Raw genomic sequence first — 16129 nt, forward strand, 5'->3', positions numbered from 1 at the left:
TCTCGGGTAGGGCGATCTCAGTGCAGCCTCGGGACGTTATTTCTCGCTACTCGCTGATACCAATGATGTTATTTTGGTGTTAGTATCAATCGGTGCGACACTATAATAAACTCTCCCCTTCATTATTTTTGCCCTGATTGCAGCATTCACGTTTCAACATTTACCATCCTACAAGAGCCTTTTGGTGTCGGCATGACGGGACAAGAGCGACCGCGCCTAATGTGGCGGTACTCACTCTTCGGTGTGCGGCGCTTCTAACGAGCGTGCAAGGATGGAAGTGTGATGGGTAGACTGCCGCCGGCGCGCGTAGCGGCTGGTGAAGGTGGTGGTGGTGGTAGTGAGGGGGGAAATATGGCTGAGGTAGAAAACAAAAATACAGTCAACAATGCAAATGAAACACCGACTATGGATGGGAAGCGAAAAATTGGCCGAGCGGACAGGAGCGGACGGCGAAGCGGACTCACCCTGTTGTAGAAGGGGTGTCGAGGTCCGGACATGCCGCTGTAGTACCCGCTGTGAGGCGGCGAGACCACACCCCCCGGCGGGGGGTCGAAGGGTCCGCCGAAGGAGGTCGACGGCGAGCACGCCGACGACACCTGACTGTACGCGGACACGGGGCGGGGCCGGCCCTCCCGCGTGATCGGGTAGACCGCCTCGCCCAGTCCCACTTGCTCGCGGGCCGCGCGGACGTCTGCCAAAAGATTCACACACAGAAGGAAGAATGACAACACAGGCGCCAAAGTACATTGCTGGCCAAAAGTATTGGCACCCCTGCAATTCTGTCAGATAATGCTTAATTTCTCTCAGAAAATGACTGCAATTACAAATGCTTTGGTAGTAATATCTTCATTTCAAACACAACAACAACTTCAAACACAGAAGAGAATGAAAAAAAAAATCATGATCGTTTTACACAAAACTCGAAAAATGGGTCAGACAAAAGTATTGGCACCCTCAGCCTAATACTTGGTAGCACAACCTTCACACAAAATAACTGCGAACAACCGCTTCCGGTATCCATCAATGAGTTTCTTACAATGCTCTGCTGGAATTTTACACCAATTTTCTTTGGCCAACTGCTCCAAGATTCTAGGATTTGAAGGGTGCCATTTTCAGATCTTTCCACAGGTATTCTATGGGATTTCAGGTCGAGACTCACTTTAGAAGTCTCCTGTGCTTTCTCTCAAACCATTTTCTAGTGCTTTTTGAAGTGTGTTTTGGGTCATTGTCCAGGTGGGCCCTGCAAAATTCGTTGGTAGTCTTCAGACTTCATTATTCCATGCACACGGTCAAGCAGTCCAGTGCCAGAGGTAGCCAAGCAACCCCAAAACATCAGGGAAGCTTCGCTATGTTTGACTGTGGGGACCGTGTTTTTTTTCTTTGGATGCCTTGGTTTTCTTCCTGTAAACTCTATGTTGATGCCTTTTCCCAAAAAAGCTCTACTTTTGTCTCATCTGATCAGAGAACATTCTTCCAAATCGTTCTCAGGTACAGTGCCTTGCAAAAGTATTCGGCCCCCTTGAATCTTGCAACCTTTCGCCACATTTCAGGCTTCAAACATAAAGATATGAAATTTAATTTTTTTGTCAAGAATCAACAACAAGTGGGACACAATCGTGAAGTGGAACAACATTTATTGGATAATTTCAACTTTTTTAACAAATAAAAAACTGAAAAGTGGGGCGTGCAATATTATTCGGCCCCTTTACTTTCAGTGCAGCAAACTCACTCCAGAAGTTCAGTGAGGATCGCTGAATGATCCAATGTTGTCCTAAATGACCGATGATGATAAATAGAATCCACCTGTGTGTAATCAAGTCTCCGTATAAATGCACCTGCTCTGTGATAGTCTCAGGGTTCTGTTTAAAGTGCAGAGAGCATTATGAAAACCAAGGAACACACCAGGCAGGTCCGAGATACTGTTGTGGAGAAGTTTAAAGCCGGATTTGGATACAAAAAGATTTCCCAAGCTTTAAACATCTCAAGGAGCACTGTGCAAGCCATCATATTGAAATGGAAGGAGCATCAGACCACTGCAAATCTACCAAGACCCGGCCGTCCTTCCAAACTTTCTTCTCAAACAAGGAGAAAACTGATCAGAGATGCAGCTAAGAGGCCCATGATCACTCTGGATGAACTGCAGAGATCTACAGCTGAGGTGGGAGAGTCTGTTCATAGCCTGCACAAATCTGGCCTTTATGGAAGAGTGGCAAGAAGAAAGCCATTTCTCAAAGATATCCATAAAAAGTCTCGTTTAAAGTTTGCCACGAGACACACCAAACATGTGGAAGAAGGTGCTCTGGTCAGATGAAACCAAAATTGAACTTTTTGGCCACAATGCAAAACGATACGTTTGGCGTAAAAGCAACACAGCTCATCACCCTGAACACACCATTCCCACTGTCAAACATGGTGGTGGCAGCATCATGGTTTGGGCCTGCTTTTCTTCAGCTGGGACAGGGAAGATGGTTAAAATTGACGGGAAGATGGATGCAGCCACATACAGGAACATTCTGGAAAAAAACCCGTTGGTATCTGCACAAGACCTGAGACTGGGACGGAGATTTATCGTCCAACAGGACAATGATCCAAAACATAAAGCCAAATCTACAATGGAATGGTTCAAAAATAAACGTATCCAGGTGTTAGAATGGCCAAGTCAAAGTCCAGACCTGAATCCAATGGAGAATCTGTGGAAAGAGCTGAAGACTGCTGTTCACAAACACTCTCCATCCAACCTCACTGAGCTCGAGCTGTTTTGCAAGGAAGAATGGGCAAGAATGTCAGTCTCTCGATGTGCAAAACTGATAGAAACATACCCCAAGCGACTTGCCGCTGTAATTGGAGCAAAAGGTGGCGCTACAAAGTATTAACGCAAGGGGGCCGAATAATATTGCACGCCCCACTTTTCAGTTTTTTATTTGTTAAAAAAGTTTACATTATCCAATAAATTTTGTTCCACTTCACGATTGTGTCCCACTTGTTGTTGATTCTTGACAAAAAATTAAAATTTTATATCTTTATGTTTGAAGCCTGAAATGTGGCGAAAGGTTGCAAGGTTCAAGGGGGCCGAATACTTTTGCAAGGCACTGTAAGTTTTGTGTAACGTATGATGTGCTACCATCTCCCGTAAACCTGCAACAATGGTTTGGAAAGGACCCAGCATGCCTCCTGTGTGCGACCCCAGCAACACTCAAGCACCCGATTCAATGCAACGAACAGCCCGGTCGCACGGCTGGGGCACCGGTGGAAGACGACCGAATGGATGCCAGGCGGCGGACGACCCAGCAGAACAACCGGTAGAACGCCCGGGATGCCAAGCGTTGGATGACCGAGCAGAACGACCAGGACCACCAGTGCAGCGGATGATGCCGTTGAGTCCGTGCTGCTCGCGAGCAGAGCCCGCAGAGACTCAAAAAAACATTCATCTTTATGAGACAGGCAGCAATGAGGGAAAAGTTTATCCGGCTGTCGCGGCCACAACAGCGTCATCTCTCAGTTAGTTATGGGTAAATAAATTGTTACTTTGCTATCAAAAGCTCTATTTGTCTTGTTGTTTATATTATTTTGTAAAAGGGAAAATTATTCAGATGTTTGGGATGTCACTAAAGCAAAAAATAGCTGTGTTAAAGTCAAAGTTATGTTTGAAATGTATACTTTCACAAAAAGCTCAATTTCTCTGTGTTTTCATCAGAAATTGAAAAATTACTCAAACTAAGCTATGTTCTAATGCTGATTTCTAACGAATGGAAAAAGATATGAACTAACTTTTTTTTCCTGCTGAAAGAAGAGAGTCTAATCTTTCTTTTGGTGGGCTCGATGTTTATATAGCAGCAGAACAGAATTTTCTGTGGGCCTTGCAAAATCAGTCAAAATCCAGTAAAATGGCCGGGAGCGAAGGGCCTTGCTACGGTGAAAATGGCTGGGATTGAATGAGTTAATACACTTATTGCATATTGCAACAGGCTTATGTCAAAATAAACGCTCGTGATTTTGTATCCACAGTAGGGATGGGAATTGATAAGATTTTTACGATTCCGATTCCATTATCGATATTGCTTAACGATTCGATTCTTTATCGATTCTCTTATCGATTCTAATTTGGACTAATGGACTGTATGAGGTTCTGGGTTCAATATGTTTTATGGTTCATTCGCCTCGCGGTGTCGTTTAGAACACAAGGAGCGGAGAGTGGAGTTGCACAACTATATACAGGCAAAGGCACTTGATATGAGAATCACTCAATGAGCAGGTGGGAGCATGCGTGGAAAGACGTTGATGTATTTGCATGTGAGTGAAAGACTGGAATGTGTGGATATACTAGTATGTGTGGTTCTGAAAGGAAAGAAAATTAGTGCTGATGCAATAAACAATGCAAATTGACTGTAAAGCAGTTAATAACACACATACATGACTCGCAGTGTAATGAACACAAAGGGGGCGGCGGGCGAGTGCGCGCGCACAAGCCGGAAGCACGCTGCATGCACGTTCGGTCATCTTGGCCATAAAAGTGGCGAAAACGAAGCACTGTACACTCATATGGATGTATAACATCATCTTAAGATGCTAATCTAACACATTCCCTCTTAACACAAATGTGCAACGCGAATGTAATGTAAACAACGCTCTCGTCCACGCAGCGAGGACGAGCGGAGCAACCAACCGACAGTAAAAACACGAAACGGTCACGCTGATAGCGGCTCTAATTCATCATAAGAACTTTATGACATGAAGAGGAAATACTTACATTCGTTCATGGACTCACAAAAATTCATAATTCCACTAACAGGTGGCAGTCTGCTCGAATTGCGCACCTTACACCTATTTTCGGTCCCAGAATACGCTGCGCGCGTGACGTAGGACAATAACAGAAAACTGACTGGCTGCTATTGGAACAAACGCATGCCCATGAAATCTTTCTAATAGGAGTATTAAAATTGCTGATAAAATCGTTTAGGATTATTTTAGATGCATATATGTTATATTTTTCTTATAGAGTATTCGACGAGGACTACGATGGACCCATTAAAACTTTTTGGGAAAAATCACAATTTCTTTAAGTAGTCTCATGAATAATGACTTGGCCTGTGAATACCACTGCATTACTACTCGGCGACACCTCCTGGTACTCTAGGTAGGTGGTTACAATGTGAGTATTCATGTTGTGGCACTTGCTTGCTTTTCAGTGTGTATCATGTGCCAATTCCGTGACATTGATTGTACTGTTAGGAATCTATAAGAGCATTGTTAAATAATCTGCCAAACGATTCTATGGAATTGATACACGTGGAACCGGTTCTCTATAAGAATCAATTCCCATTCCTAATGCACAGTATGAATGCGTTACCACAATCCCCGTCAGGGGGCAGTATTGCCCCCCCTGGCGGGCCACTTTTGGCCCATGGGCCTTGTATTTGACGCTAAAGGTCTAATTGACAACTTATCCAAATGGAATGACATTGTGCAAAGCCTCTCTTTTGAGACTCATATCTGCCATTGACAGCGCTAGGTGTCCAATCCCTTTTGACAAAGACGAAAGATGAAAGGACGCGGCTCTCACCAGCTATGATTTCCCGCAGTTTGGGGTCCAGGTTGACGGTGCAAGGCAGGAAAGTGCGAATGTCCCTGGCGGTCAAGACGGGCGCGCGCGACGACAGGAAGACTTCGAAGGCGCGCACGTCGCCGTCGATCTCCAGCAGAGGTTCCACGTCTTTGGTGCTCGGGATGCTCGCCAGCACCCTGGACCCGGAAGGCGAACGTCAGCCCGAATGCGGGCGAGCGCGCGGGTGACGGGTCTCACCTTTCGTATACGTGTTTGAGCGTGGCCTGGTCAGGAACACCTTCGCTTTCCTCCAGGTAGAGGATCAGCCAGGACGTGCGGTACGGCCACTGTTCCGTCAGGTTGATCCACGACGCCAGGCGGTCCCAATTGAATGAGATCTGATTGGCTCGCAGCAGACGACCTGTTTTGGACACAACCAAAAAAAAAAAAAAAAAAAAAAAGCTCACTTTGATCCATTTTGTCAAACGTTTACCCACTCTTTGATGTGCAATCATCCTTCTGCTGTAAATTTAAATGACGGCGACCGACCCGTGACCGAGACGATGTTGAGGAGTCTCCTCATGCTCTGCGGGCTGATGTCGGCGAACCAGTCTTCGGCCACCATCAGCTTGGTCAAATCGAACGACATCTGACGGGTCGCTGAGCGCTGGACTTGGCGTCGCCGGTACGTGTCCTGTGGATGCCAAAAAGCCATCATTTTCCCAGCCGGTTTTGCATTTTGGCTCGCCAGCGACATACTCGGCGGTTGAGCGTGCTCTTGCTGCCCAATTTGGTGAGTTCTCCCAAGCTGTGCTGCGACAACTTCCTGTCCAGTTCCTCGTGCCACCCCTCGGCGTCACCGTTGGCGGGCGCGCCGGCGGAAGCGCCCATTTTCCTGGCGCAGGACAGACCTCTGCTGTTGAGGAAGACGGGCAAGTGGACGATGTTCCTCATGTAGTCGTGGCCGTTGACAAAGTCGCGCAGGACGCTGTTGAGGTTCTGGTTGATGGCCTTGATGATAATGTGTGGGTCGCTGGCGAAGATGGCGATGAAGGGACCTTTGGAGAACAGGACGCGCACCTGCCGGAGCACCCGCCAGGTGAATATTCATGAAAAATGATCTGAACCTCTTGGAATTTCTCACATTTCTGCAAAAAATAACCTTCAAATGTGATCTGATCTTTGTCAAAATCACACAGATGAAAACACAGTGTCTGCTTTAACTAAAACCACCCAAACATTTAGAGGTTTTCATATTTTAATGAGGATAGTATGCAAACAATGACAGAAGAGGGAAAATAATTAAGTGAACCATCACATTTAATATTTTGTGGACCCCCCATTTGGCAGCAGTAACTTCAACCAGACGCTTTCTGTAGCTGCAGATCAGTCAGGCACATCGATCAGGACTCATCTTGGCCCATTCTTCTCAACAAAACTGCTCTAGTTCAGTCAGATGTCTGCAATGAATTGCTGACTTTAGGTCATGCCACAGCATCTCAATGGGGTTGAAGTCTGGATTTTGACTGGCCACTCCAGAACATGTCTTTTGTTCTTCTGAAGTTGATTTACTTCTGTGTTTTGGATCATTGTCTTGTTGCAGCATCCATCCTCTTTTTAGCTTCAACTGTCTGTCAGACAACCTCGGCTTTTCCTGAAAAACTTTTGAATTCATTCTTCCATTAATGATTGCAAGTAGTCCAGGCCCTGAGTCAGCAAAACAGCCCCAAATCGTGATGCTCCCCCACCATGCTTCACGGTGGAGATGACGTGTTGATGTTGGTAAGCTGTTCCATTTTTCCTCCACACATGAAATTGTGTGTTACTCCCAAACAATTCAACTTTGCTTTCATCAATCCACAAAATAACTTCTGTGGAGTCTCCAAGTGCCTATTTGCAAACATTAAACGAGCAACAATGTTTTTTTTTTTAGACAGCAGTGGCTTCCTCCATGGAGTCCTCCCATCAACACCATTCTTGGCTATAGTTTTACACATAGTTGAGATATTGGACTGTGCCAGTGGTTTCTGTAATTCCTTAGCAGATACTCTAGTGTTCTTTTTTACCTCTCAGAATATTCTGTGCTGAACTCTTGGTGCCACTCTTTGATGGACGGCCACTCCTTGGGAGAGAAGCAACAGTGCCAAACTCTCTCCATTTGTAGACAACTTCTCTGACGATTGATGAATGTCCAGACTTTTAGAGATGGTTTCGTATCCTTTCCCAGCTTTATACAAATCAACAACCCTTGATCGTAGGTCTTCAGAAAAATATTTTGACCGAGCCATGATGCACATCAGAGATCAAACAATGCTTCTAATCAAGACATTTCTTACTAGGTTTGTGTTTTATAGTGGGCAGGGCAGCTTTAAACCACTCGTTGATTGACTTCAATTGTTTGGTAAAAATTGGTTTCAATTGCTCTTTAAGTCTCCTTAGGCAGAGGGTTCACTTACTTATTTTTTCTCCCTTCTGTCATTGTTTGCATGATATCCTCATTAAAACATGAAAACATAGAAATGTATGGGTGTTTTTTGTTAAAGCAGACACTGTATTTTCATCTGTGTGATTCTGACAAAGATCAGATCACATTTGATGGTGATTCTATACAGAAATATAGGGTTAGGGTTTGCTAACCCTTGAGCGTTCTCACCGTATCCAGCATCTGCAGTACTTTATCTTGCTCACACGAGTCCAAGCTGTCGATGACCACAGCCAAGCGGGTCTGCTGTTGAGTGAAGCCGTCAATGGTCTTGGCCATCTTGGCCATTAGCTCCACTTCGCTCTTCAGAACCTGAAACAAACGCCCGCTTCAGTCTTTATCGGGGAAGTGAGTTATTCATAGTTTTGTGCTGATACTCCCGATTCCGCTAACTGTAGCGAGTTTTTCCTGTGGTTTTGAGAAAATATTTACAATTTACAGTGGGGCAAACAAGTATTTAGTCAACCACTAATTGTGCAAGTTCTCCCACTTGAAAGTATTAGAGAGGCCTGTAATTGTCAACATGGGTAAACCTCAACCATGAGCGACAGAATGTGGAAAAATAAAAACAGACAATTACATTTTTTGATTTTTAAAGAATTTATTTGCAAATCATGGTGGAAAATAAGTATTTGGTCAATACCAAAAGTTAATCTCAGTACTTTGGTATGTACCCTTTGTTGGCAATAACGGAGGCCAAACATTTTCTGTAACTCTTCACAAGCTTTTCACACACTGTTGCTGGTATTTTGGCCCATTTCTCTATGCAGATCTCCTCTAGAGCAGTGATGTTTTGGGGCCGTCGTTGGGCAACATGGACTTTCAACTCCCTCTGTCGATTTTCTATGGGGTTGAGACCTGGAGAGTGGCTAGGCCACTCAAGGACCTTGAAATGCTTCTTACGAAGCCACTCCTTTGTTGCCCTGGCTGTGTGTTTGGGATCATTGTCATGCTGAAAGACCCAGCCACGTCTCATCTTCAATGCCATTGTTGATGGAAGGAGATTTTCACTCAAAATCTCTCGATACATGGCCCCATTCATTCTTTCCTTTACACAGATCAGTCGTCCTGGTCAGCCCCAAATCATGATGTTTCATACCCCCTGCTTCACAGAGGGTATGGTGCAATTCAGTATTCTTTATCCTCCAAACAAGGGAACCTGTGTTTCTACCTAAAAGTTATATTTTGGTTTCATCTGACCATAACACATTCTCCCAATCCTCTTCTGAATCATTCAAATGCTCTCTAGCGAACCGCAGACGGGCCTGGATGTGTACTTTCTACATCAGGGGGACACGTCTGGCAGTGCAGGATTTGTGAGTCCCTGGCGGCGCATTGTGTTACTGATAGTAGCCTTTGTTACTTTGGTCCCAGCTCTCTGTAGGTCATTCACTAGGTCGTCCCGTGTGGTTCTGGGATTTTTGCTCCCTGTTCTTGTTGTCATTTTGACGCCACGGGGTGAGGAAGGAGTTGAAAGTCCATGTTGCCCAACGACAGCCCCAAAACATCACTGCTCTAGAGGAGATCTGCATGGAGGAATGGGCCAAAATACCAGCAACGGTGTATGAAAAGGTTGTGAAGAGTTACAGAAAACGTTTGGCCTCCGTTATTGCCAACAAAGGGTACATCTCAAAGTATTGAGATGAACTTTTGGTATAGACCAAATACTTATTTTCCACCATGATTTGCAAATAAATTCTTTAAAAATTAAACAATGTGATTTTCTTTCCACATTCTGTCTCTCATGGTTGAGGTTTACCCATGTTGACAATTACAGGCCTCTCTAATACTTTCAAGTGGGAGAACTTGCACAATTAGTGGTTGACTAAATACTTGTTTGCCCCACTGTATTACTTGCATACTCACTTGACTGTTGTTGACCCTTCTGTTTTACATTTCCTAATATGGATTCCGCAACTCATTAAATGTTCTTATTCGAACTAACTAACTAATAGATTAATCGACTACTAAAATAATTGATAGCTGCAGCCCTACTCTAGACATCCAATCCATTTTATGTATGAGGGTTGGCCGCGAATGAACGCTCCCTCTCATTTCAAACGGATCGGGGCGTTTTTTAGTGAGTACTGATCCGTATTGTATTAGTAATCAAAAAAGAAAATGAAAATAAAAAAAGCAGCTCTTCCGCCGACCTTCATGAAGCCTTCGCTCTTGAGCTTGTGCATCTTGTTGGCGGCGCCGTGCAGCCGCTTCCTCTGCGAGTTGAGCACCGAGTCGGACACCCGCCACCAGGTGCGGCAGTTGAGCAGGAGGGCTGCGCCCACCACGCCGCCCAGCGCCATCAGGACGCCGTCCACCGTGGGGTTGTCGCCGCCCGGCCCGAAGACGGCCATCAGCGCCAGGCCGCTCGCCAGGCAGGCCGACACCAGCGCGAAGAGCGCGAAGGACGGGACGCAGCACGTCTTCTTCCACTTGCTCTTTCCTGCGCGCAAAGCAAAGCGAGCGCTCGCGGCGGGTTTTTGGCATCCCTCACCCCGGGCGGACGTACCTTGCGTCTCGTCCGTTTTGAAGACCCTGAAGAGCCGAGTGGCGAGGAAGCCGAACTCCCTCTCGCAGGCGTCAGACAGCGTGGCGATCATTTCCGCCATGGATGTCTCGCCGCCCACGCTCGACAGTCGGTTGTAATCTGTGAACAGAAACCTGCCGCGCCATGACGGCGCGCTTTCAATGACATCTGATAAAAAGATCTGTTGAAAACTAGAGGCTATCGATAGCATTTTCTGGCTTTCGACAGGAGCGGTTTTGGCCGATAACAATAATTTTCCCTAAATTACTGCATGTTGAGCTATAATTGCAAATGTAAGTCATCACTATCATAGCTTGGTCGTACACTGCTTCAAATGGATTGGACGTGTCACAGACTTCATTACCTATTGACGTGACATTTCGTCATTGCGCAATGCCTTACCGTAGGGGGCTGAGCTTCATTTAGAAATAGCCAGCCAAAGACGGCAGACACTCATGTCAGATTTTAGCTTGGATTTTGGAAGAACTACGAAAGCTGTAGCACATACAAACAGGAAGGATTGTTTTAGGAGTGATTTGTTCGAGGATTCAAATATTATATTTTTCGTACCATGCATGCATTTTGAAACGTTGTGAAAAAAATCAATGGGAGAATGCGAACTGCTAAGGCATTGGCGTCATTCTTCGACATGAATACGTAAAATAGATGTGTAACTGTCCGCTATTTTGCTCTTTAAACAAAGAATGGAGACAGTTTTACGTCCATATCTCCAAAGAATTCAGTGATTTAAGTAGTGCTGCAACGATTAACTCGAGTACTCTATTAGAAAAAAATATTCAAATTAAATTTTGTTGCCTCGAGTATTCGTTTAATTAAAGTGGCGTTGTAATGGTTTATTTTGAAAGTGTTTGCATTTAGTTTTATTGATTAGGGTGGATACACTGCCCTCTGGTCTGTCTCTTTTCACATGGCTGAATCCAACTGCTCCCTGTTAAGACCAACGTAAGTTAAGTTTTTGTTTGAGCTAATGTTTTTTAATGCATTCATAATTTAGTTTATAGTTATATTTAGCCGCTTTTTTGTGGGAATATGTGTCTGAACCATTTGTTTAGAGCATTGTAAAAAAAAAAAACTTTAGCATTTTGTAGCATTTAAGCTAGCAGACTTTTTCTATGTAAGTTAGCCAATTGTTCTTTTGTTTTACATAGAGCCTCATTTTTTAAAATAAACTTATACCGTTTGAGGCTCAGCTCCGTTATTTTAATTTTTCATGTTCCTGATCCGATTACTCGATTATTCGAACTAACTAGTCCATCGATTAATCGACTACTAAAATATTCGATAGCTGCAGCCCTGGATTTAAGCATTTATTCACAAGAATTTTGAATGGAAAAGCCATTGTGGCAGCCCCCTTATAATAACAAGGAGCTAACAGACTAGCATCATTCTTCGAGAGATTTAAGTAAATTCAAACTGCCTGTTTTTTTTTTTTTTTTTTTGCTTTTAACCGAGAATCGAGACTGTTTTACGTGAATATAAAGAATTCAGGGATTTAAGCATTTATTCACAAGAATTTCAATGTGAAAAGCTCTTTGCTGTGGACTTGTTGTAAAGGTGGCGCCACAGTGAACTTAAAGATGAGCCACATACTTACGTAAAATAAATACAGTACAAGTACAAGTCGAGGAAGCTGACCGGCAAACACAAGGCATAGTCCAATATTCATTTATGTGCAATGTTCTATGTGTAATACTTACTCATCTACAATATCCAAAGCCTTAACTGTCAAACTGCTGCTACTTCACTCCAATTATTTGCACTGCCTGAACATAGGGCTATCTCATTCGCATTTCATATTTGTTTATTTAGATTTTATACTTTCAAATCACTTTTAAGATTTTAACTTATCATGCACTGCAAAGGGAAATGCTCCACAATTTCATTGTACAACTGTATAATGACAATAAAGGGCTATTCTATTCTATAAAAAGTTGTGATCTAGAATTTATTAGTAATCTATTCATATATTATAATTTATTCTACATGCTTTCCTCAAGTATTAAGTTTCTGATGTGAAAATTGATTTATTAGCTGTTGAAAAAATTCAGTAAATAAAAGAAAAATAAGTTGGTATTTTGGTCAATAACTTATATGATATGTTAAATATTGCTATTGATCCTCAAAATATAGGTGATTATCTCTGCATTTGGTGATTTTTGTGCATCTAGTTTAAAATCTGATAAGTTTATAGCCATTTTAAGTTTTGCAATACTTAAATAAAAAATAATTAATCAGGATTTTATGAGGGAACGACTTTGAATTGTTGGATGCCGCTGCTCACGGAGACTCATGTATGGCTAAGGTAGGTGCCTGTTTTGGTTCTAGGTCGGTAGCAACTTTGGTTTTGAAAATATTTGAAGTTTTTGAAAATAGGCCTCCTGCGGATCGGCCCCATTTCCTGTGTCATGTCAATAGGTTATAAAGTCTATGCCCTACTATAAAGTGATTTATATAAACTGATGCCCGTCATGGGGAGGGCGAGTACCTGACGGGCAGCGCCCGCGCGCTCTGCTCCGGAAGCTCCGGCGGGTTGACGAAGACGAGCTTAAGGAGGAGCTCCAGGTAGCCCAGGTGACGAGCCAGCCGGTTGCTGAGGATCCAGGCCCAGTTCCAGTTGTCCCCCTCCCGCCGGCCCCCGAAGTACACCACCACTGCGAACGGCGGGCGTTACGGGATAAATCACGACCCCCACCCCCTTTCCGTCGACGCTCACCGAAGAAGACGTAGAGCAGCGCCAGCAGGCTGAGCGAGACGGCGGCGGCCAGCTTGGGGTCCAACGCCGCACCCAGCGCCAGCGCCACCGTGCCGCATGCCAGCAACGACAAGATGGCTGCCAGCCACGACAAACCCAGGAGCGGCTCCATCTGTTGCCCCGCGAATGTCTTCATCTCGTCTGAATGTCAAAAATTGTTAAAAATTCACTTCATTTGAACTGGAAATATGATTTTTTTTTTTTTTTTTTTTTTTTTACTTCCGTCCATCCATGTTCAACCTAAAAATACGATCTTTCTTTATCCACATATGGTGATAGCGGGCACGCTCACCCTCAAGCTTCTTGAGCAGGAAGGACTTTCCGCTGCCCCACTGCGCGTAGAGACCCACGCAGATGGGGGGCCGCATGGTGGGCTCGCTGAGGATGTCGGCCAAGGCCGAGCTATACAGGTCGTAGCCCAGCATGTCGCCGTCTGACTCTGTGGGTGACAGGTGACCTGCGGGAGGGAGGAAAGGTTAGCCATAGGGTTGTTCCGATCATGTTTTTTTGCTCCCAATCCGATCCCGATCGTTTTAGTTTGAGTATCTGCCGATCCCCATATTTCCCGATCCGATTGCTTTTTTTCCCCTCCCGATTCAATTCCAATCATTCCCGATCATATACATTTTGGCAATGCATTAAGAAAAAAATGAATAAAACTCGGACGAATATATACATTCAACATACAGTACATAAGTACTGTATTTGTTTATTATGACAATTAATCCTCAAGATGGCATTTACATTATTAACATTCTTTCTGTGAGAGGGATCCACGGATAGAAAGACTTGTAATTCTTAAGGGATAAATGTGACTTTGTATATTGTGACTAAATATTGCCATCTACTGTATTTGTTGAGCTTTCAGTAAATGATGCTGTAGCCATGTCCAAATGCATGATGGGAAGTGCAACCATGACTGTGCGTATTGGCACCAATTGATATATCTTCTCTGTGTTGGGAAATAACATAGAGCGTTGAGAAAAAGATCAATTACTAGCTTTCTTCCCCACATTGCTTCAAGTGATATTTCTAATCATAGGGAGAGGGATTGTAAGGCTTTAGCCAATTAAAAAAAGGCTCCCAAAATTCACTCTACTCATTTTACACTGCCTTTTATCTCTATATATAGGCAAAACGGCGCCATTATAGATTGCACGCGACAATGCGTGAGTGGGTCGTGCAGCGCATGCATTAATTGCGTTAAATATTTTAACGTGATACATTTTTTTAAAAATGAATTACCGCCATTATCGGGATAAATTTGATAACCCTACCTTAAGCCTAAACTAAAGACTCTGGATGAGTGTAACATATTATGTCTGTAACGTCAAATACAATTAGAAAACAATTTAATTAAAAAATATATATGTATATACATTAAAAAAAGGCATGTCCGATATTTTTTTGCCGATTCCAATACTTTGAAAATGATGTGATCGGACCCGATCGACATCTCTAGTTAGCCACTAAGCAAAGGAGCCATCGTCAGCAGGCGGGCAAACGCTCACGTACGCGCGCCAAAGATCTGCGTGAGGATGCTCTTCTGGTGGCTGCAGTCGATGTTGTAGGGCGTCTCGCCCGCCTTGTTGGGCCGATAAAGCAGGCGGCCGTCTTTGGGGTTCCTCAGGAGCAGCTCGGCCAATCGCCGGCTCCGCCCCCGGATGGCGATGTGCAGTGGCGTGTCTCCTCTCTGGCCAAATCAAAACAGGCACTGTTGTCACAATGCTAACATTTACCGATACTCCAAAAAAACGGGCTTGATAGCATTACATCAATAAAATTAAATGTTAAAACTCTTTCAGTGGCGGTCATTATTTTTTACAACAACAAAACAATTACTCAAAAATCAACAGGAAATGTGACCACAGAATTTCCCAAAATGTACATGGAAGTGACGCGTGAGTACCTAAAATGAAATTATTACAATTCATTGAATCTGGCCGTGAATGCTCATCTTTCAGTGCCATTGACGGCACCAGACGTCCAATTCATTTTGACCGGGAGGGGCAAACGAACGACTTTTGACCTACCAGACATAATGAATTGGACGTTTAGTGCTGTCAATGGCAGGGTTAACAAAGAAAAATGCATCGAATTTCCCACATGACAACAATTTTCTGGTGACCAAAACTACCTCAGTGAAGTTAGCCCCCGCCAATCAGACAAAAATTTACATAAAAATGATGTCAATCATATGTGCTGCTTTCATTTTTAAGATATTTACAATCTATTATTGGTCAATCTGAGGTCAATCAGCCCCCTATTTTTATCTTTAAAAAATGGCGTCAATCGTTTATGCTTCGTTTGTGCTGTCTTAAATTTTGTTTGTGCAGCTATCGTCTGGTAAGATTTTTTTTTTTTTTAACAATAGAACATACATACGGCAAATAACAACCATACAGAAAAAATAGTTCACATAGAACATAACTTTATCAACATTTTTTCTTTCACATATTAAGACATTCAAAAATAAAAATAAATTGAAAAATAAATTAAATTTTTAAAAAAAGGGGAAAAAAACACGTTATATGCTAAACAATTTTTCATGAGCTTCAAGAACAGACTTGCATTTATTGTTTTGTATCAAATTAAGTGATGTGAAATATAATTTAAATTCAACCAAAAATAATTTAAAATTGGAATTTTATCATTTGATAGACATTGAGATATTAATTTCAAGTGATGACATCACTCGAGCTTTTACGTGTCCTACTCCCGCGGCTATAGGAGCGTACCAACTCTTCTAATAATAGAGGGGTGTCCCAACAACTAGCGCAAACGTAGCACAAATTGCACCCCTTC

At 43.5% G+C, this 16129-nt stretch overlaps 1 protein-coding gene across 4 annotated transcripts in view; it reads right to left on the reverse strand.

Moving 5' to 3' along the window:
• The window catches only part of kidins220b (kinase D-interacting substrate 220b), a 34387-nt gene that overhangs the window by 11035 nt on the left and 7223 nt on the right, over window positions 1–16129 (reverse strand). For 2 of the 4 annotated variants that reach the window (XM_057822832.1, XM_057822831.1), the window contains exons 12-24: window positions 14840–15017; window positions 13617–13781; window positions 13286–13465; window positions 13058–13223; window positions 10534–10685; window positions 10178–10467; window positions 8196–8336; window positions 6302–6622; window positions 6092–6236; window positions 5801–5963; window positions 5561–5739; window positions 465–691; window positions 236–355 (exon numbers count right to left, since the gene is read on the reverse strand). In XM_057822832.1, coding sequence (XP_057678815.1) covers window positions 236–355; window positions 465–691; window positions 5561–5739; window positions 5801–5963; window positions 6092–6236; window positions 6302–6622; window positions 8196–8336; window positions 10178–10467; window positions 10534–10685; window positions 13058–13223; window positions 13286–13465; window positions 13617–13781; window positions 14840–15017 — 2427 coding nt within the window. The remainder of the gene's footprint in view (window positions 1–235; window positions 356–464; window positions 692–5560; window positions 5740–5800; window positions 5964–6091; window positions 6237–6301; window positions 6623–8195; window positions 8337–10177; window positions 10468–10533; window positions 10686–13057; window positions 13224–13285; window positions 13466–13616; window positions 13782–14839; window positions 15018–16129) is intronic. The other 2 variants (XM_057822834.1, XM_057822833.1) reach the window with 1 other exon arrangement.

The sequence above is a fragment of the Corythoichthys intestinalis genome, chromosome 19 (genome assembly GCF_030265065.1).
Source record: "Corythoichthys intestinalis isolate RoL2023-P3 chromosome 19, ASM3026506v1, whole genome shotgun sequence".
Classification (NCBI taxonomy): Eukaryota; Metazoa; Chordata; class Actinopteri; order Syngnathiformes; family Syngnathidae; genus Corythoichthys; species Corythoichthys intestinalis.